Source organism: Podarcis tiliguerta, assembly GCF_965153285.1.
Source record: "Podarcis tiliguerta genome assembly, chromosome: 5".
NCBI lineage: Eukaryota > Metazoa > Chordata > Lepidosauria > Squamata > Lacertidae > Podarcis > Podarcis tiliguerta.
This window is the reverse complement of record NC_139538.1, coordinates 67631841-67652618: the sequence shown is the minus strand read 5'-3', so window position 1 is coordinate 67652618 and position 20778 is coordinate 67631841. Positions and strand designations below refer to the sequence as shown.

At 45.9% G+C, this 20778-nt stretch overlaps 1 protein-coding gene across 1 annotated transcript in view; it reads right to left on the bottom strand.

Moving 5' to 3' along the window:
• Positions 1-14921, bottom strand: part of SGPL1 (sphingosine-1-phosphate lyase 1) — a 39500-nt gene extending 24579 nt beyond the window's left edge. The window contains exons 1-5 of the mRNA XM_083441409.1: positions 14289-14921; positions 3844-4009; positions 1735-1802; positions 1338-1485; positions 158-237 (exon numbers count right to left, since the gene is read on the bottom strand). Of these exons, the coding sequence (XP_083297535.1) occupies positions 158-237; positions 1338-1485; positions 1735-1802; positions 3844-4009; positions 14289-14291 (465 nt within the window). The 5' untranslated portion in view covers positions 14292-14921. The remainder of the gene's footprint in view (positions 1-157; positions 238-1337; positions 1486-1734; positions 1803-3843; positions 4010-14288) is intronic.
• Positions 14922-20778: the final 5857 nt, after the last annotated feature.

Here is a 20778-nt window from a genome sequence, read left to right as displayed (position 1 = left end):
TCACAGGGTGTTTGTTGTGGGGGAGGAAGGGAAAGGAGAATGTTAGCCGCTTTGAGACTCCTTTGGGTAGTGATAAAAGCGGGATATCAAATCCAAACTCTTCTTCTTCTTCAACAAACAGAAGGATAAACATATAGCTTTTACCACACTGAATTACCTTCACAAGCAGATCCGTGAGTTTCTCATCCCCACTGTACACTGTCCCGGACACTTTCCCGTCTTCCCAGTTTACTTCACCTGAAAGCACGGAGACAAGAAACCGCCCGTCATATTTAAAAGCACTTTGCCGATCAAAACTGCAGTTGATTGACTGTTCACACAACGGTCTATGGAGACAACATTAAAACTACAGTCTAGCACAGAGCTAGGGAACCTTTACTCTGCATGCAGGATTAGGCCCAGCAGGTCTCCCTTTCTGACCCACAAGGCTGGTTTTTTTCTAAGTCACACCCACCTGCCGCTCGCCTGACCTCCTTTCAGGCATTGGGCAGATAAAAATAAGGCAATGTGGGGTTTTAAGACACCCTTTGTCAGAGACAACTATCAGCAGATAGGCAAGGGGGTTTTTAAGCACTTGCAAACAGCCTGCCTCTTTAACTATTGTTAAAAAGCAATGATTAACCATGGAACTGTAAAGTTATTATTTGCTGATTTTACTGTTTACTATTGGATTCTAATGGATTATTGAATATTGATTTACTTGATCTATATGACCAGGAAAGCTGTTTGTGGACAAACGCTGGCTCCCTCGGCCTGAAGCGAGATGAGTCACCTTTGACTGGACTTAACTGTCCAGGGGTCCTTTACCTTTAACCTATATGTGTTGGAAGCCACTCAGAGTGGCTGGGGCAACCCAACCAGATGGGCGGGGTATAACTCACAATATTATCATTAATAATAATATCCGTATTATTACTACTATTAAAACAGCCGGTGGCAGGAATTCATGCTCCAGAATGGGACCCAAACTTATAATAATCTCTTTCTGGAAGAGAGAAATGTCCAACACTTGTGAAAAATACATGGCAAGGAGAAATCTTGAAAATCAGGTTTTACATCCCTCCAAACCGAAGCTCTCCAAACTTTCTAAGTCAAGTTAGTATTTCCTCATATTCATGCAACTAACAACATTACTTCGTTTTTATGAGACAGTGGCAGGATTTTTATTTTGTTCTCTTCTCCATGAACTATGCTTCCATCATTAATTGAGAATGAAGGCTGAGTATTTGTAATACACAGCCCTTTGCTGCTGCTTATTAATTAACATTGGCACTGGAGCAGAGCAGAGCAGATGCTGAAACTGATTGACACGTGCCAGTATGCATTCAGACTCATACCCATAGAGCTGTATTCTTTCATCTTCTTCAGCACATCTGGTTGGCTCAAGCCTTTTGCCGGCAGGATTTTGACATAACCCGTTTTGTCTTTCAAGAAACTTAAGCTGCTGGCCATATCTTCCATAGTCTTATTCATCTGTTTCTTTATCTGTTAGGATAGACAAACACACATGCAAATATAATATGAACAGATTCTAATCATGGGGATAATTTAATTGCAAATTCCTTGCAAAAAAATAGTTCAAGCCTTGAGTTCAATTTTAAACAAGCTGACCTCTTTTCACAGGTATGCTTTTAATTCCCTCCCCCCCCCCCGAGCATCAAATGATAAAGAGCAATAAATATGTTTCCTCCTAGCAAATTAAATAGGTAAGTAGCTCAATGCTTAAAAACTTACAATAGTACCAATAAAGGGCAATTTGCGTAAATTTCTGAAGAACCACTTTTTAGATCGTGATGTTAAACCTAGAAAGAAAACATTAAAAAATATATATTATTATTCAGCCCCAAAATTTCTAAAAGTATTTTTTTTTATTTGCCAGGGTAGAGAAGAATCCCTGCTTCTTGATTACAGAAGGCTTCCTGCTTCAGAAAGCTGCCTTCTACCCCCCCTCTTGCATGCTTACCTGCACTGCCCTCTAGCCATCAAAGTTCCCAGCAATTTGTTGCCAAGACCTTTGCACTGCCCCTACTGATCCCAAGCACATCTTTGGGGATTGCAAAACCCTACATGTACACAGAAGGCTGGCATGCACGAAATTTCTGAGCTGCGAAGCTTCCCCAGATGCTCTTAGACCAGAAGGGGCAAGGATATAAATGAAACGCATGCCTGCTTCGCGAAGCTGGAAATGCTCTGAAGCCTTCTGAATTCCTGTCTGTGCATAGCAATGGGGGTGGGGGGATAAACTCAATCCAAAAGCTTATGGATGGAATGAACACAGAAAGCAGCACGGATCACATTTGGACATGTGCTGTAGGAAAAAACACTGATACCAACAAGGGGGTGTGGAACCTAATGAAGGCCAAAAACTAGGCCAAAAACTAGAACCAACTTGTTGCCTGTGTTATCAAACATGTCTGTATTTAAAATGCTCCCTTTCTTTTCTCCGTCAAGGACACATGTGCTCACACACACCCATGGATATCAAGACCTATCACACCCTACAACAGAGAGTATAACATTTCTTCAATACCATAACCCTGAACTGCAGAGGTGATGGCTAATTTATGAATTTGTTGCATTTGAGTACGTAACTTGTGCACACACTCTCTCTCTCTCTCTTGCCATGAACCCTATCAACATATAACTTTATTTGGTGGACCTATTCTACAATACCCAACTGTAATGGTTCTAGGGGTTGCTCGTGCGTAAGTTGCCGCCACTCCTGGCTAGGTTACCTGGTTGAACCCTTTCTGTCTGGACAGCCTCAAGTTTCGTGGCTGCCTCAGTCGCTGGCAGAATCCGTCAGTGGGCGTTTCTTAAACCTCTTCCAGCATAGAAGCTGTTTGACGCCCAGTCTCCTCCCCCTTTGCCTGCGCGGAAGTCTTCTGTGCAGGGAGGGTGTGGGCAGCAGAGTACCCGTACTCTCTCCGCTGGTCTCCGGTGAGGAGTCCTGGAGCCTCCTCTCCGATTCCCCCATCTGCCCCCCTTCTCCACTGGTGTTATGCTGATTTCCTTCCCCAGCGGATGGGCTGCCTCTCTCCCTACTGGGACCCTCTCCGGCATCCCTCTGGAGCCTTCTCTCCGCCTCCAGCTCCGATGGCAGTTCCCTGACACCAACTTTGAACATTTTCAAGCCAGCTGTTCAAAACGAAACCACAGTTTAGCCTTTTATTTCTAGAAGTATTTATATATGGCCCGGTCACGTTAAGTATCAAGGCAGTGGGCATCATAACAAAATATAACAATAAAAACAATAAAAAAATAAAACAATGTGGGAGTCCCAAGGGCTATATAGGGAAGAAGCCCCTGCGTCTGTGATCCCAATCCCTGGAATGAAGCATTACAGAAATGGACCTGAGTGAGCCTCAAGCTCACACACTCCCATCTCTCCTGGCTGAGCCACAGGAAATTTGAAAGCTTCCATTTCTGTTTTAGATCAGCTACAGCTTGCTCATGCAAACCGTGGTTATCCTTAACTCTGATTATGTACACAAGCCAACTCCAAACCAGGCTGGCTTGTTTCCACTAATATGAAGGTTAAACACAGTTTAGGATTTGGACAACACACCAAACTGTGGTTAGTCTTAAAGAGAAATGGAAACTTCTGCTCTCCTCCTTGAAGCTGCACTGGAGGAGAAGCCAAGTTCTCATAAATTATAGTTTAGTCTTAGGGCCAAACACAGCCATAGACGTGGAAATAAAACAAGATGAAGAGTTAGTTGGGACTTTCTAACCTCACCTCTTTGCTACCACGAAGGTCAGGGGCTTTAAAAAATGAAATCATGCTACGCAAATGGAGTGGACCCCCCAATTCCTCACATCGGAGACGCACACAGCACTTACTTTCTTGTTGGAAGAAGAACATGTATAGCCAAACAACCAGGAGGGTAGCCCCAATTGTGGATGTTACCAGTTGCCAGGGCTCAGCCCCAGCACACTTTGCATTCACGGCATTTCTTGTGTCGTTTAAATATTGCAGAAGGATTTCTTTGTAAGGAACAACTGCATCCTAGAAAAGAAGAGAAAGCACCCATGAGGCAGAGGGCAAGGCCAAGGCCAAGGCAGAGTGAACAAATGAGGCTATAAAGTGAGGTTGATTTATTTGCTATGAGTGTTTTAGCCCCACCTTCCGATTCAAAGAAATGCCCAAGGCAGTTTGACCATGGAAGCAAAAGTAACGCCAACAATAAAATACAAAAAATTAAATCGAGAAGAAAAGAGGCAGCAAATAAACACATCAATTAGCATGTCAGAGAGGTGGTACAGTGGTACCTCGGGTTAAGAACTTAAATCGTTCTGGAGGTCCGTTCTTAACCTGAAACGGTTCTTAACATGAGGTACCACTACGATTTCTGTTCTCATCCTGAAGCAAAGTTCTTAACCCGAGGTACTATTTCTGGGTTAGCAGAGTCTGTAACCTGAAGCGTCTGTAACCCGAGGTACCACTGTATTTAAAAACCGGGGAGGCAGCAAATTGAGTTACCAACATCCAAAGGAAGAAGGATAATTTCATAACACTTTGGTTCAATTTTATCTTGTTTGTAGATAAAGAGGGCTTTATGATTCTGCTTTTGATTTCAGTTACGATTACTGAATCCAGATTACAGCCCTAACAAACTATTATACACCTGTGGTTTCTTTGTGTTTAAAGAAATTGTTATTGTATGCTTTGCAGTTTCTTTTGTGTATAGATAAGAATGGCTGTTTGTTTGACATTGCAGGATGCCTGCAGGATAGCTCAGTCAGTAGAGCATGAGACTCTTAATCTCAGGGACATGAGTTCGAGCCCCACATTGGGCAAAAAGATTCCCACATTGCTGGGGGTAGGACTGGATGAGCCTCGTGGTCGCTTCCAACTCTACAATACTATTGTTGTAAAGTTCTCAGCTACAATATTTGTGTATTGCGAAAACTAATAAATATTATTTACCCCAAAAATGGACAGGCAAAATCCTTGCTCAGCAATAAGTGATGTTGCACAGAGGTGGAGTCATCAAAAAGGGATGAGGTGGGCTTTTCTCAGCAGGAGATTCCAAGGTCAAGATGTGGCCACAATGAAGGTCCCAACCAAGCACAACTCAGTGTCCCAATCAAGTGTCCCAACCAAGCACAACTCAGATATTGAGGGAGATGCAGAAAAGAGCCTCCATGGGAAATATTAGGGAGATTTTTGGCTCAAATGGGACGGCAGCTCTGAAGGTAACTGTGTCCCAAACCATTTAGCATAGGGTTGGGGAAACTGTGGTCTTCCAGATGTTGCTGGACTACAACTCCCATCATCCCTGACCGTGGGCTATGTTTGTTGCACAAGAGCACTAAACCAACCTCAATTGTGCCGCCTGACTTTGCTGGCATGTGAATGAATCCTATCTGAAAACAACAACCCTCTCCATCAGTCCCCGTTAATCCAAAATAAGAACCACCAGCGCACAGGGATAAATCCATGTTTAGTGTCTCCCGCTAAAACTAACCGGTGTTTGCTGTTCTTGAGACTGTGTATTTTGTAACTGCTTTCGTCATCAGCCAAGATTTCCTCAGGGTAAGTTCTCCCTGTGTAAGTTTAAAATTACAGCTCAACAGCAACACGGAACATCTTCCATCAAAGTTAGCCTCCCATTCATTTCCACAGGGCTGTCTTGCACCGCGACTTTTGAATGGCATCAATGGACAATGCAGCATCTGCCGTATCAGCTTGAGGTTCCAGAACTTTAGCCCCACAAAGGACAACTCTGGAATGCGTAGTTCCTTAAACACAAGCTTCCTTTATTTTTCCTAACATCTTTTGTTGTAAGTAGAAGCTGGGGGAAGACCTCTGCTGTAGCAAATGCACTGAAGAAAGGAGCCTTTACAGTCTCAATCTCAATACAGTGGTACCTCGGGTTACATACGCTTCAGGTTACATATGCTTCAGGTTACAGACTCCGCTAACTCAGAAATAGTACCTGGGTTTAAGAACTTTGCTTCAGGATGAGAACAGAAATCGTGCGGCGGTGGCGCAGAGGGAGGCCCCATTAGCTAAAGTGGTGCTTCAGGTTAAGAACAGACCTCCAGAACGAATTAAGTACATAACCAGAGGTACCACTGTACTTGATGAGTGTTGCTTCCTACCATTTCCCCTTTCCCACCTCACTGTGTAACCTTGAGCCCATACCCCTTAAAGAAACCAACCCTTGATATTTCAAATTCACAGTTGCGGTCCTTTGTCAACCATGTCTGTCATATCCAGCTCCCAATCTCTTAAAGCCACGCTGCAGAAAATACAAATTTTCATGGCTGCACTCTGCTCCTCAGACCTGTTCTTCCACATCCAACTTTTGAAACCTTCTTCTGAGCAAGGTCCCTACCAAGGTGTGGCGATTTCGCCTTAATTGAAATGCACAATAGCAGAATGCAGTGAGTAAGCCTGTGGAATCCTGCTTGTGGAATTTGCATAGGCCACTATGGGAAGCAAAATGCCAGGCTGGAGATGCCTCTGGTCTAATTCAAATGAGCTTTTATTTTGCATTAATTAATTAATTAGAATAGTTTTATTATTTGTACCCCGCTCATCTGACTGGGTTGCCCCAGCCGCTCTGGGCAGCTTGCAACATATGTAAAACATAATAAAACATTACACATTTTAGGGCCATCCACATCATGAATGCAATTAACATTTGCATCCCCAGAAGCGGAGAAGATGGGAAGTTATAGAAGGACACCCTTGACACCTTAGATGCCTGACACATTTATTGACTAGCAACTTCTGATAGTTGATGCCACAACAACACAGTGGCCCTACAAGGAGCCACAGAATGGTTTTATTCAAAGGGGAAATAATTTGAATTGTGGGAAGAGTACCCAACAATGGATAACTAATATGAGACACATCACGTGGGGGGGGGGAGAGAGATTCACTACTCTGTCGCACCAAACATTATTGTAACCAGGTGTGCCTGGATAGCTCCATTGGTTAGAGCGTGGTGCTGATAATGCCAAGGTTGCAGGTTCGATCCCTGTATGGGGCAGATGCCTAGTCCTGCATTGCAGGAGGTTGGACTAGAATGATCCTCAGGGATCATTAATATGATACCATGAGCCATTATACATTCCAGCAGCTGTTCTTCATTCTCTACTCAACACATCCAGTTCCTGACATCACCAGCTGGCAAGATAAGGACTGTCCAAAGCTTTGGAGAGCCACCGGTAGTCAGTGTTGACCAGGGTCAGGGAACCTGTAGCCCTCCAGGTGTTGTTGGACTCCAACTCCCATCAGCCCCACCAACACGGCCAATGGCCGGGGAGAATGGGAATTGTATTCCAGTATCTGGAGGCTCACAGGTTCTCCACCTCTGGTGTAGACAATGCTCAGCAAGATGGGACAATGGTCTTGACTTGGCGGACAGCAGGTTCCTATGTTGCTAGCATGCCGAAATACAGAAGTTTCACAACTCCCCTCTTCCCCTGCCTGCCACTTCAATCCCTATGCATTTGTTTACTTGCAGATGCATATTTGACTTACCGTATATACTCGAGTATAAGCCAACTTTTTCAGCACATTTTTTATGCTGAAAAAGCCCCCCTCGGCTTATACTTGAGTGAGGGTCCCTTTCGGGCTGCTCCTTCCTCCTCCTCCACTGCTGCCGCCACCAGCCTCTCGGCAGCACCCTAGGTAGCCAGGGGGAAGGGAGGGGCTGGGGGGGAGAGAGAAGCCCCTTCTGCCGTGTGCGCATGCGCGTGCACACACACACACACACACTCCGGCCCACCAGGAGGTTTGTGGTGTGGTGAACCAGCTTATACTCAGTAAGTTTTCCCAGTTTTTTGTGGTAAAATTAGGTGCCTCGGCTTATATTCGGGTCGGCTTATACTCGAGCATATACGGTAAGTAATTTCTACTTCCATATCAATGCATATATACATAAGCCTGCTTTATTAGGCAGCAGCAAGTAAGCCGCATGCATTTTTCATTATCCGAAGCCTTTCGAAAGAGGAACAAAGAAAGCCAGCCAAGCAATCCCTTTTTTAGAGCTGCTTTTTATCCAAGAGAGGTTCATGTTCCCTTTTTTTTACAGAGGTTTGAAGTTCAGCATGAACTGTTCTATCTGCTCTTTATCAGGATGCTTATATAATACGGATCTGAAGATTAGAACCAGCTAAGCTTGTGTCTTCTACCAGAGTACAAGAGATAACAAGCCTCTACTTTGCAGCTATGCTCCTTGACGGGACCCCCCCTAGCTTTTATTGCTCCTTACACCACTATTACACAACAGAACTGCTGATGGCATGCAGAAAGCAAGGACACACTTCCACCTGTTTCTGGACAAACTCCCAAACCATCTCCCTGGGTATTCCAACTAGCAATCAAAAGTTAATCCTCTTTAACATTTGTATGAAACTGCTGGGATAAGCTACTCAGGGACACAGAACAAGGTGTTGCCATGTATGCTGACAACACCAAACCCCCTCTCTCTATTGTTTTCAGGGTGTTCAGGTAAGGCAAAGCGAGTGTGGAACAAGTATGTGAAATCAGTAACGGTCTGCATGATAAAACAGGGGTCAGAAATGGGTTTGTTTGTATACCCAGAAAGGATCAAAACTGCAATCTGGGGGTACTCTTTGACTCAACTTTGTCACAGAGTCCCTGGTAGCCTCTGGGACAGTAAAGTGCCTTTCATCAGCTTATCAGCGCTGTGGCATCATCTAGATCAGGGGTCAGCAAACTTTTTCAGCAGGGGGCCGGTCCACTGTCCCTCAGACCTTGTGGGGGGCCAGACTGTTTGCGGGGGGGATGAACAAATTCCTATGCCCCACAAATAACCCAGAGATGCATTTTAAATAAAAGCACACTTTCTACTTATGTAAAAAACCCCAGGCAAGCCCCATAAATAACCCAGAGATGCTTTTTACATAAAAGGAGACATTCTACTCATGTAAAAATACGCTGTTTCCCGGACCGTCCGCAGGCCTGATTTAGAAGGCGATTGGGCCAGATCCGGCCCCTGGGCCTTAGTCTGCCTACCCATGATCTAAGCAATATTGATGATTACGTACTCTCTTTACTAGTCTTCTAATTTGAGGACATCTTCTGTATCCCCTCATACTACTCCAACTCTTATTAAGAGCAACCTCAACTCCAACAGTTGCCTGTACTTTTGTAACAAAAAAAGAACTTGTCTAACAAGAGGTGTTTCAGTGGTTTGTGGAATTAGCAAGTTGGAAAGAGTTATAACCAATGCCTGGTTTAAGAATGCAGATACACCCTGAAGAACAAAGACAGCTTCTGAAGATCCAAAATTCCAGAGGCCATTAAAGTCCCTGCTCTTCAAATGCAGATTCTTCAGAGAAATGAAGTTCTTACCAAAACAGAAAACCTGCAGTCTGGGCTGTGCCATTTTATCACACTGTAAAGTATATTCACACAAGAAAGTTCAAAACAAAGAAAGCTGACCTGTCAGGGAGAAGATTTATGTTAGAACTCTTCACCCTCGTATGCTAGCATTCTTTGTGCAGGGAAATATATATTCAGCTCTGTGAGCCTCAACTTGAAGACTAAAGTAACACAGTCCATAAACAGGTTTGCTTTCTTAGTGACAACGAGATCACTGTAGATAAAATTCAGGGCACGGCTGCTTTCTTGCTCAATTCCTATACACCCTAAAGGAACCTTACTGCATTTTTGACCTACAGTATGAAAAATCAGCCCAGACTGGTAGGAGTCTGTGATAAAAGAATGTTGCAAACGTATAATTTGTTTTGTTTTTCAATGATATTTAGGCAAGCTGAAGACCCGCAATTCTGTGTACATTGTGTGGTGCTCCTTGATCTGAACTGCAAGCTCATATATTCCTGAATAGATGAAGAAACTATGTAAATTAACAACAAACCGCAGTGGGAAAGCTTTGAGACAGTCTGAAATTAAGACAAACCACATGAAAGATCCATGCATGCAGGCATCAGTGAACACTACAAATGAAAAGAACTGTAAATGAGGACTAATAAGAGAGGAGATCTCAAAAATGAGTATCTAGAATAGGATGGGGGGGGGGAGAAAGAAGGACACATGCTTGGAAACAACTCAGTCCTACTGATTTACAAAGCCAATTTGTGTGTTTTATCTCCCTTAGATGTTAAAGATCACTACTGAGTACCGAAAATACAGTCATTCTGGATCTGATCCCACATGCAGCCAACACAGATGCATGTCTGGATTCACACCACAACACTCATCCATGTCCCAATAAATTGGCTGGATGTATATTTTGATACAGGTATGTTCTGCTTATCCACTAGTTGTTGCATATCCTTCACTGTGCGGGACTTCAGCTACATCCATGACTAGATACTTAAAGTGATTTCTTTATCTAGTGTTTAGAAAAATCAGAATAATGAAAAAACAACTGTTGCTTGTCCAAGATGTCTCAGTGTTCACTCTTTTTGAGGTCTACCCTGAAGCTGAAAGGGAGGGCATTTTGATTTAGGGAAGATCGGTAATGTGTGCCACTTCTGCGCATGACGTCATTTTGAGCGACTGCGCATGTGCAAGCGGTGAAACCCAGAAGTAACCCTTTCCGGTACTTTCGGGTTGCCGTGGAACGCAACCTGAAAAAATTTAACCTGAAGCGTCTTTAACCCAAGGTATGACTGTACATTCTTTCTGCAGTACCCCTGTGGGGCTCAGGAGCCCAGTTATGTTGTCACCCCTTGCCTGCAGAGTTTTTTCAAACACGTTCCCTTGTGGAGTGCTTCCTCAGCCTCCTCTCCTTGAGAGTCCTCCAGGCAGCCACTGCTGCCCCCCTACTCCAAAGAGAGGTGACTCCTCACACTGCCGCACAGGGGCCTGGGACTTTGTCCATTCCCAACAGCAAGGGCTGGCAGGCAGGCGGGCTAAATCCCTCGCCTGCTTGCTTGCTTGCCTGCTCTGAGGCTGCCTCAGCTCCTGGCAACCAGCACCCATGGCCAAGAGGCACCATTCATCTGGGGAGCTTGTAGCCAGGGCTGCTGCAACCAACAGCTCTGCAAGCCTTTGAGAGACACAAGAAGGCATCAGGAGGGAAGGAAGGAAAGAGGGATAGAGGCCAGGGTTGCCCACAGCACCCCAGCCATCATTCAAGGCACCCCAGTGTGCCATGGCACACTGGTTGAACACCACTGCTCTAGAGAGAAATCTAATTTCTCATGTTTATTCTACTTGCCTTTATTAATCAAAGCTAAAAGCACTGAAATGGCCAAGCTAACCTAATATCATATTTTCAATTAGTATCCATTAATTGTCACTAACAAATTTATAAAAGAGGGGGGTGTCAAATTTTCCACCTCACATCACTGGAGCAAATTCATGCGCCATTCATAAACTTTTAGGCACTATTAAAAACAGATGGTGAGTCTCATGAGCATGGATTGTATCAGGGTGGATTTGATTTAAATTACAATTTAAATTTAAATCACTAGTCAGTAAGACTTGATTTAAATCATTTTTTTTACAGAAAGACTCATTCTTGCTGGTATAATCTTAATATTTACAACCAGATGAAGGTTGTATTATTCATTTTTGGAATAATAAATGTTCAGAGTAGTTTTTACAGTTATATCAAAAATTACTGACTTGGTTATACTATTAGAAATACATAGACAGATAATTATGAAATTATTGTGAGAGTAAGTTAACTGTTTATATTTGGACAACTTTTCTGCTATACTTTATTGGAAGGAGAAAAATAATAATTTCCTTAGTAACAATTTAAACAATTTATTTAACTAAAACAATAGCATTATAGCATATGTATCTTTGTTTGTTAACTGATGTGGTTAAACTATTTAAAAAAACCAAAACAACTTAGGCTGAGTTTTAGCACACATGAAAAACTTAAAACAAATCCTTATTTCCTGATGAACAGCCGTTGGACTATAATGTAACTTAAACAGAAAACTATCTTTAGAAAGATTTTTCCTCCAAAAGCATTTTATTTTTAAAATCCGATTTAAATTTTTTTAAAAAAATCCGATTTCTTTGATTATTATTTTTTAATTACTGATTTTTATCCACCCTGGATTGTACGCAACAGTTGGACAGCATGCAACTGCCACATTTGCAGTGTGGAATGATGTGATCACACCTCTGCTCGACCATCCTTCGCCACAACATGTCAGGCTGCATTTTTAAAAAAAGGATTTCGACATAGGACAAGGCCTGGATCATTTTTACCACATGCCCAAACTCAGCCCATATTCGAGAACTGCTTCACATATGGTCGGTGTCCTCCGCAGGTATCACCTCTGGACAAGAAAACCTGTGTACACGGTCACATGTACCAAATGCATGCAACCATTTCCCCCTGCATACATGCAGTGGGAAGCTACAACTGGCAACATAAAACACTCAGCAGGACTTAGGATCGATGTTGTGTTTGTTTGTTTGTTTGTTTGTTTGTTTTTTAAAAATCCATTTATTAAAAAGTTACAGTACAGTTTTGTCCACTGCCATAATATCACATAATGATCAATGTTAATTCTCTATATTCACCTATGGACAACCTTTGGGCCTACAGGTGAGAGAAAAGATGTTGCCACGCCCACTTTTAGTTCTGGCCCCACCCGCCATGAGCTCTGCCCACTGCCAGCATGTGAACCCTGACCAATGGCCCCCTAGGCTCTTTGGGGGGGGGGGTTGCCTAATCCTGATGGATGCAATCCTCTTTGGGCACTCAGTCATCTGAGGAAAGAGCAGTGTGTTGAAATTTATGGGTACACTCTGCCGTGATTTTTCTGGGAGGGGACCAATTGATACGTCAAAAGCAGGAATCACCAAAAGTGCAGCTGCCGTGCTACAAGTTCACACAATAGACTTTGCTGTACGACTATGGAGAAAACAACCCCAAAAAGAATATGAAAAGCAGCCTTTTTATTTTCTACCAAGTGCCAAGCTGGGCACAATAGTTGGTTTTCTGCCCATGCAAAAACACCAGTTTCAACCATCAAGCCCTTAGCCTTTGTAGGGTAATAATCTCTGCCTTTCAGCCAAGCTTTTAGAATGGAGCAGGGAAACCAGCGTGGGCTAACTCAAGATATTCCCCAGAAAGACTCTCTTGAAAAGGATACATTTAAAGTATTGTTTTTAAAGGATTTTTAGGGCAGGCCACTTTTATCTGCCCGCCCCCCCCTTCACTTCCTGTTTTGTAAACTCTCTACTGAGAAAGTAATCTCTGTTCCATTCCATTCTCCACTCACTAGCTTTTGTTTTATTACCAAACGCACGCAGGGTGCCCATCTAACCACTTCCCCAGTCTGGGTACTTTCCTATTTACCATTAGGTAAGGGGGAAGCAGATGGAGTGGGGAGAGGGAGGGAGGGAAAGAGAGAGAAAGAGTGAGAGAGAGAGAAAACAGGAAAGACAAACAGGGAAGTTATCCAGAGATCTAAGAGAGCAAAGAACAAAAGCATTACGGGGAGCGAGTTCAGCAAGGAAAAGCTAACGCCAGGCTTTGAGATCAATCTGGAAACAGGGAGATGAATAAGACCCATGGAGAAGTCCAGTACTTTGTTTTATAAGGGGAGAGGGTGGGCGGCGGGAGGAGACCAAGGATAGGGGAACCTGTGGCCTTCCACATGCGAGAGGACTACAAATCCCATCATCCATAAACACTGATGGCAAATGCAGCCCACCAAAGGACCACAGGTTCCCCACCCAGCTCCTCAGACTGATCTGCAAAACATAGGGATGGGGGTGGGGAGGGTAGGTCCTGAGACTGGCTGAGCTTATGAACAGATAAGACTGAAAGACCCCCAAGCAGAAAATCCGTACTGGTTCCCATTCGATGGGGGGGGGGGGTATCCGACGACGTCTCGCTCACTTGCCCCACCATCCCAACCTGACCTTGGAAAAGTTGGTTCCTGGCTTGGCATTAATTATATCCCCCTACCTACCTACCTAGCGCCGCCACCTCGGCGCATTGTTTACAGGAGACGGCCCAAGCGCCTAGTGGTTGGGCTCCTTCTCTCCCGACGCTCCCCTCGGCGCCCCACCACACGGGTCGATCCCCGCGGGCTACGCGTGTGCACACGAGAGGGTGCCAAAGTGCCGTGTCTACTACTCCCGGGAGCGAGAGGGGCTCCGGAGAAGTTTACCCTGGAATGGGGGAGCACGGGGAACGGGGAAAGCGGAGCGAAAGTTTGACGAAACTGGAGCAGGGGACCCGAGAAGTGATGGAGAGGAAGGAGCCGCGCGCGCGCACCACCACCCCCTCGTCCGGCGGGTCCCCCAAATAAGTGAAACAAAACCAGAGAGGAGCTGCGGGGACGACACAAGCACTCACCATGATTCTGCACAGCCTCTCCGGGCAGCCTTTGCACGCGCGAGGTCAGCGAGGGACGCTGCTGCTGTTGCTACTGCTGTTGTTTGTGTTGCTCAACTAAATCGGCCTGAGCGTCGGGCGGAGAGCTGGGCTTTGCAAAAAAAGGAGGAGGCGGAGAGCGGCCGCCCGCAGATCCACCCCAGCCTGCCTCTCTTTCTCTGCGCGTGACTGGACAGAGAGCGAGAGGGAGAAGGAGAGGAGGGCAGGAGAGAGAGGAGTCGTCGCCGCCGCCCTCTTTCGCTCCGGCGCGGCTGTGATTGCAAGAAGCGCCACCGCGCGTCTCTCCGGGTACCGGCCCGGAAGCAGGCCTAGGCGCCCTCGCAGCCTCCGCCTCGAGTAGCTCGCTCGCTCGCCACAGGCCTTGGCAATCACAGCGCCCTCTGCCGCAGACCCGCTGGGTCCAAAGGCCGCGGAGCTGCACGCTCGCTTTGCCCCTCGCCCGGGCGAAAGCGAAGCGGGCAGGGGACGCAGCTGCAAGGGGAACCTTTGGCGCGCGATGGGAAGCGCTGGCTAGAGCAGGACGAAGACACATCTCACCGCGGCCTGCTAGAGCCAGGGTAGGGTAGGGGTTAGAGTGGGTCGGAGAGAGACCCGGGTTCAAAGGCTCACTCTGCCACGAAAGCTCACCCGTAGGCCGGTGGCTGCCTCTCTTCTCAGCCTACCCCTCATAGACCTGTCTTATTTCGAGGATAATTTGGAGAGTAAAGGGAACTATGCTCCCTTGAACTTCTTGGAGGAAAAGTGGGGTCTGAATACAATAAAAGGATAATAAACAAACATGACCTGGCAGCAACAGCGCTTGCCCCCACTCGTGAGCATGTTTTCCGATACTGGAGGTTGTGCTTGGCATAACCTTATCCTCCATGATTTGTCAATTTTCTGCTTAGGAAAGTGGGGAGAGGTGATGACCCGAAATGCTAAAGACCACACTGCATGCACCTGACAAAGTGGCCTCTCTGACCCAGGAAGACATGCTCAAATAAACGTGAGAGGGTTTAAGGTGTTAGCAGACACTTTGTTGGTTTGGCTGTTACAGGCTAACATGGCTACTACCACCATGAATGTTGTCTTAAGTACCACAGAGACTCCAAAATTACCACTACAGTACTATCCTTTTGCCCACTTCAGACTAACTACTGTATATAGTGTTTTTCAAATGCACCACCATTTCCCGCATTAAAAAAGGAAAAGAGGAAAAATCCACCATCACTCTAATGAAGTACAGTGGTACCTCGCAAGACGAAAGAGTTTTTTGTTTTTTGAGTTGCTTCGCAAGACGAATTTCCCTATGGGCTTGTTTCGCAAGACGAAAACGTCTTGCGCCTTTTTCTTAAAACCACCAATGCATTCCTATGGGAAATCGTCAATGCATTTCCTATAGGAAACCGTGCTTCGCAAGACGAAAAATTCACAAGACGAAAAAACTCGCAGAACGAATTAAGTTCGTCTTGCGAGGCACCACTGTAAATACATTTCTGTTCTTTACTTCCAAACTCCCTGGAGTATGCCACTTATTCCTTTCTGTCGACTTCATCCTCTTGGCCTGTTACTAACTAGCTTCCACCCCATGCAACTCCCCAGAAACTGTCCTACCAATGATTATCCATTGCAAGCCACCTTCCACCCACTGCACCCCACAGAAACTGCCCTATTACCAATCACCTCACTTCCAACTCCTTTTTGTTTTGTAAGGAGTCTCTGCTCCAGAGATACTTTGACTGTCCCTTGCTGGTTCTTTTCCTACCTCTTTAATTGCTCAGTGATTACTGTCACCACAAGGTGAAACGTTTTGTAGTTTCATCCTTTCCATTAGGAACTCTTAGGATCTCTTCTTAAGGATCTGTTCTGCTTTCTCTTCTCACTACACCTGGGGGACAACATCAGAGTTTGTGGCTTTCCATACCACCTAGAGCTTTCCACCAAATCTTAGATCTCCATTTGTGTCTGACATTTGTGTTCAGGTGTTTCATTGACACCTGAAATCCAGCTTGTCTCTGACCAAACTTCTCTTTCCTCCTAAGTTTTTCTCTGTTTTCATCAAAGACATCACAAATCACCCTGTTGATCAAGCGCAAAGCTTTGGATTCATGTCTGAGATTTCTTTTTCTCCCTGTATTCAGTGACGCAAGGAAAAAACTCAATTTCTTGACACCAGCTGTATGCACAAATATTCTCTTGAACTGGAGGTTCTATACAATATTTGTTACTCAGGGGTCAGCAAACCTTCAGTAGGGGGCCGGTCCACTGTCCCTCAGACCTTGTGGGGGGCCAGACTATATTTTGGGGAAAAAATTGAATTCCTGTGCCCCACAAATAACCCAGAGATGCATTTTAAATAAAAGGACACATTCTACTCATGTAAAAACACACTGATTCTCGGACCATCCACGGGCCAGATTTAGAAGGCAATTAGGCCGGATCCGGCTCCCGGGCCTTAATTTGCCTACCCATGTGTTACATGCTTACTCTTTGGTTGTTCAGAGGGTCCTCTATTACAAAGAATACATGCTGCAAAATCTTATGAGAAATGTTTTAATGCAATTGACGTTGCAGGAACTATGTTGCCTTTTCCCACTATTCCTATGCAAGAGTGCCTATGGTTTAAGGTTTTCAGTCATTCAGTGTAAATCAATAAGTTTTGCATGTGCAAAACTCATTTTCTGTTGTAGGAAGCTAACTTGAAAGGAGTCCTACAGAGTTAAGCTTGTCTGTCAGTAATGCTACAGGAACCGTAGGGCTAAGTGTAACCATATCTTCCCATTGCTTAGATGAAACAATTCAGAAGCAAGACATAAAACTAGAATTTCTAGTCCTGTGATGTTTATTTGGTTAACTGATCAGAAGATCAGTGTAAAAATTCTTCAGGATCTACAAAGCTGCGCCTGATAAACAGGCCAATATATTTTAAATTATTATTATTACAATGAGTAATAAAACCTGCTGATGACATGCACTGCCTTCAAAGAGATGTTCCCTGTGTGTGAGAGAGAAATGAATTATTCTAAGCTGATACCTGTTGTAGCACATGAGTACATCATCTAAAAGTTACCTTTTTAAAAAATGCATAAAAGGTAAAGGGGACCCCTTACCATTAGGTCCAGTTGTGACCGACTCTGGGGTTGCGGCACTCATCTCGCTTTATTAGCCAATGGAGCCACCGTACAGCTTCCGGATCATGTGTCCAGCATGACTAAGCCGCTTCTGGCGAACCAGAGCAGCGCACAGAAACGCCGTTTACCTTCCGTTGCAGGGATTCGAACCGCTGACCTTCTGATCGGCAAGTCCTAGGCTCTGTGGTTTAATCCACAGCACCACCCGCCCCCCTCCCCCAAAAATGCATATTTGTCTATATTTATGCAGATGGGCAGAACAGTCCTCCTAACTCACATTTAGAATCATAGAATCATAGAGTTGGAATAGACCACAAGGGCCATCGAGTCCAACCCCCTGCCAAGCAGGAAACACCATCAGAGCACTCCTGACATATGGCTGTCAAGCCTCTGCTTAAAGACCTCCAAAGAAGGAGACTCCACCACACTCCTTGGCAGCAAATTCCACTGTCGAACAGCTCTTACTGTCAGGAAGTTCTTCCTAATGTTTAGGTGGAATCTTCTTTCTTGTAGTTTGGATCCATTGCTCCATGTCCACTTCTCTGGAGCAGCAGAAAACAACCTTTCTCCCTCCTCTATATGACATCCTTTTATATATTTGAACATGGCTATCATATCACTCCTTAACCTCCTCTTCTCCAGGCTAAACATGCCCAGCTCCCTTAGCCGTTCCTCATAAGGCATCGTTTCCAGGCCTTTGACCATTTTGGTTGCCCTCCTCTGGACACGTTCCAGTTTGTCAGTGTCCTTCTTGAACTGTGGTGCCCAGAACTGGACACAGTACTCCAGGTGAGGTCTGACCAGAGCAGAATACAGTGGCACTATTACTTCCCTTGATCTAGATGCTATACTCCTATTGATGCAGCCCAGAATTGCATTGGCTTTTTTAGCTGCCGCGTCACACTGTTGGCTCATGTCAAGTTTGTGGTCAACCAAGACTCCTAGATCCTTTTCACATGTACTGCTCTCAAGCCAGGTGTCACCCATCTTGTATTTGTGCCTCTCATTTTTTTTGCCGAAGTGCAATACTTTACATTTCTCCCTGTTAAAGTTCATCTTGTTTGTTTTGGCCCAGTTCTCTAATCTGTCAGGGTCGTTTTGAAGTGTGATCCTGTCCTCTGGGGTGTTAGCCACCCCTCCCAGTTTGGTGTCATCTGCAAATTTGATCAGGATGCCCTTGAGTCCATCATCCAAGTCGTTGATAAAGATGTTGAATAAGACCGGGCCCAAGACAGAACCCTGTGGCACCCCACTAGTCACTCTTCTCCAGGATGAAGAGGAACCATTGATGAGCACCCTTTGGGTTAGGTCAGTCAGCCAGTTACAAATCCACTGAGTGGTAGCATAGTCAAGACCGCATTTTACCAGCTTCTTTACAAGAATATCATGGGGCACCTTGTCGAATGCCTTGCTGAAATCAAGGTAGGCTACATCCACTGCGTTCCCTTCATCTACCAGGCTTGTAATTCTGTCAAAAAACGAGATCAGGTTAGTCTGACATGACTTACCGTATTTTTCGCTCTATTGGACGCACCGGACCACAGGACGCACCTAGTTTTTAGAGGGGGAAATCAAGGAAAAAAATATTATTCCCCCCCCCCCAGCCCCAAACAGCAACGGACAGGCTGCTCGCAGCCTGTCTGCTTCTCCCAGAGCTTCTCGGGGCTGCGGGGGAAGCCCGGGTTCCCCCACCAGCCCCAAAGAGCAAAGAAGCCAAGACAGCGTGCGGGATCCATAGCTGCGCAACCTCTCCAGCCAGGAGCTAATCCTCTCCAGCGTGGCTAAAGAAGAACACAAGGCAGTGAGCGCGATCCATCCCACTCGCTGCCCTGGCTTCCTCTTTAGCCTTGTGCAGCATCTTTAGTCTACCGCAACGGGATGGATTGCGCCCGCTGTCCACCGGGGCTGGACTAGATGACTCCTAGGGTTCCCTTCCAACCCTGCAATTCTATGACCTTGGAAGGTGTTTGGGGTCTCCACCACTGGAGGCTTTTAAGCAGCGGTTGGGGGACCATCTGCCTGGCGTTCTTTAGCTGTGATTCCTACATTGTGAGGGGGCTGGGCTAGATGACCCTCGGGTGGCCCTCCCAACTCTATACTACAGTTCTGCAGCAGGAGATCCACAGCCACTTCACACAATGCCCACTCCCAATTTTCATCTGAGAGACATGTAGCTTCAGTGTCTAGGTAGGTACCCCCCTACCTGCCACACTTCCCCCACCCCACTTAAGCTGAGGGAGTTACTGCCCAGAGAAGCTCCCAGGTGAGGCAAGGATTAAGATCTACCTCTGGTAGATCTCTTGCGGCTGGAGAGGCGCGCAAGTCTAAAGAGGAAGCCAGGGCAGCGAACGGGATGGATCTCGCTCCCTGCCCTGGCTTCCTCTTTAGCCTTGCGAAGCCTCCCCCCCCCCCCCCGGCGCGCAAGTCTAAAGAGGGAGCCAGGGCAGTGAACGGGATGGATCTCGCTCCCTGCCCTGGCTTCCTCTTTAGCCTTGCGAAGCCTCCCCCCCCCCCCCCAGGCGCGCAAGTCTAAAGAGGGAGCCAGGGCAGTGAACGGGATGGATCTCACTCCCTGCCCTGGCTTCCTCTTTAGCCTTGCGAAGCCTCCCCCACTCCACCCCCGCTGGAGAGGCGCGCAAGTCTAAAGAGGGAGCCAGGGCAGCGAACGGGATGGATCGCGCTCCCTGGATCTCGCTCCCTGCCCTGGCTTCCTCTTTAGACTTGCGAAGCCTCCCGCGGCTGCAGAGATTGTGCAAGGCTTTTCTAGAGGAGGGAGAAGGGACTGACTGGCGGTGTCAGTCCCTTCTCCCTCTTGGGGAAAAGCCCGCAAGAGCCGCGCGAAGCTTGTGTGGGGCTCTTGGATGCTTTTCCTGCCTGCCTCCCCCCTGCATTCGCTCCATAGGACGCACAGACTTTCCCCCTTAGTTTTTAAAACGGGAAAAGTGCGTCCTATGGTGCGAAAAATACGGTATTTTTCAGAAATCCATGCTGACTATTGGTGATCAAAGCATTCCTTTCTAGGTGCTCACAGACTGTTTGCTTAATGATCTGCTCCAGAATCTTCCCTGGTATTGATGTCAGACTGACTGGGCGGTAATTATTTGGGTCCTCTCTTTCCCCCTTTTTGAAAATAGGGACAACATTTGCCCTCCTCCAGTCTGCCGGGACTTCGCCTGTTCTCCAGGAATTCTCAAGAATAATAATTCTCATGACTTCACTGACAACCATGGCGCTGGCCTTCAAACCTGCATGCAGTCAATATAAATAATACCAGTAGTACGTACAGTGGTACCTCTGGTTACGTACTTAATTCGTTCTGGAGGTCCGTCCTTAACCTGAAA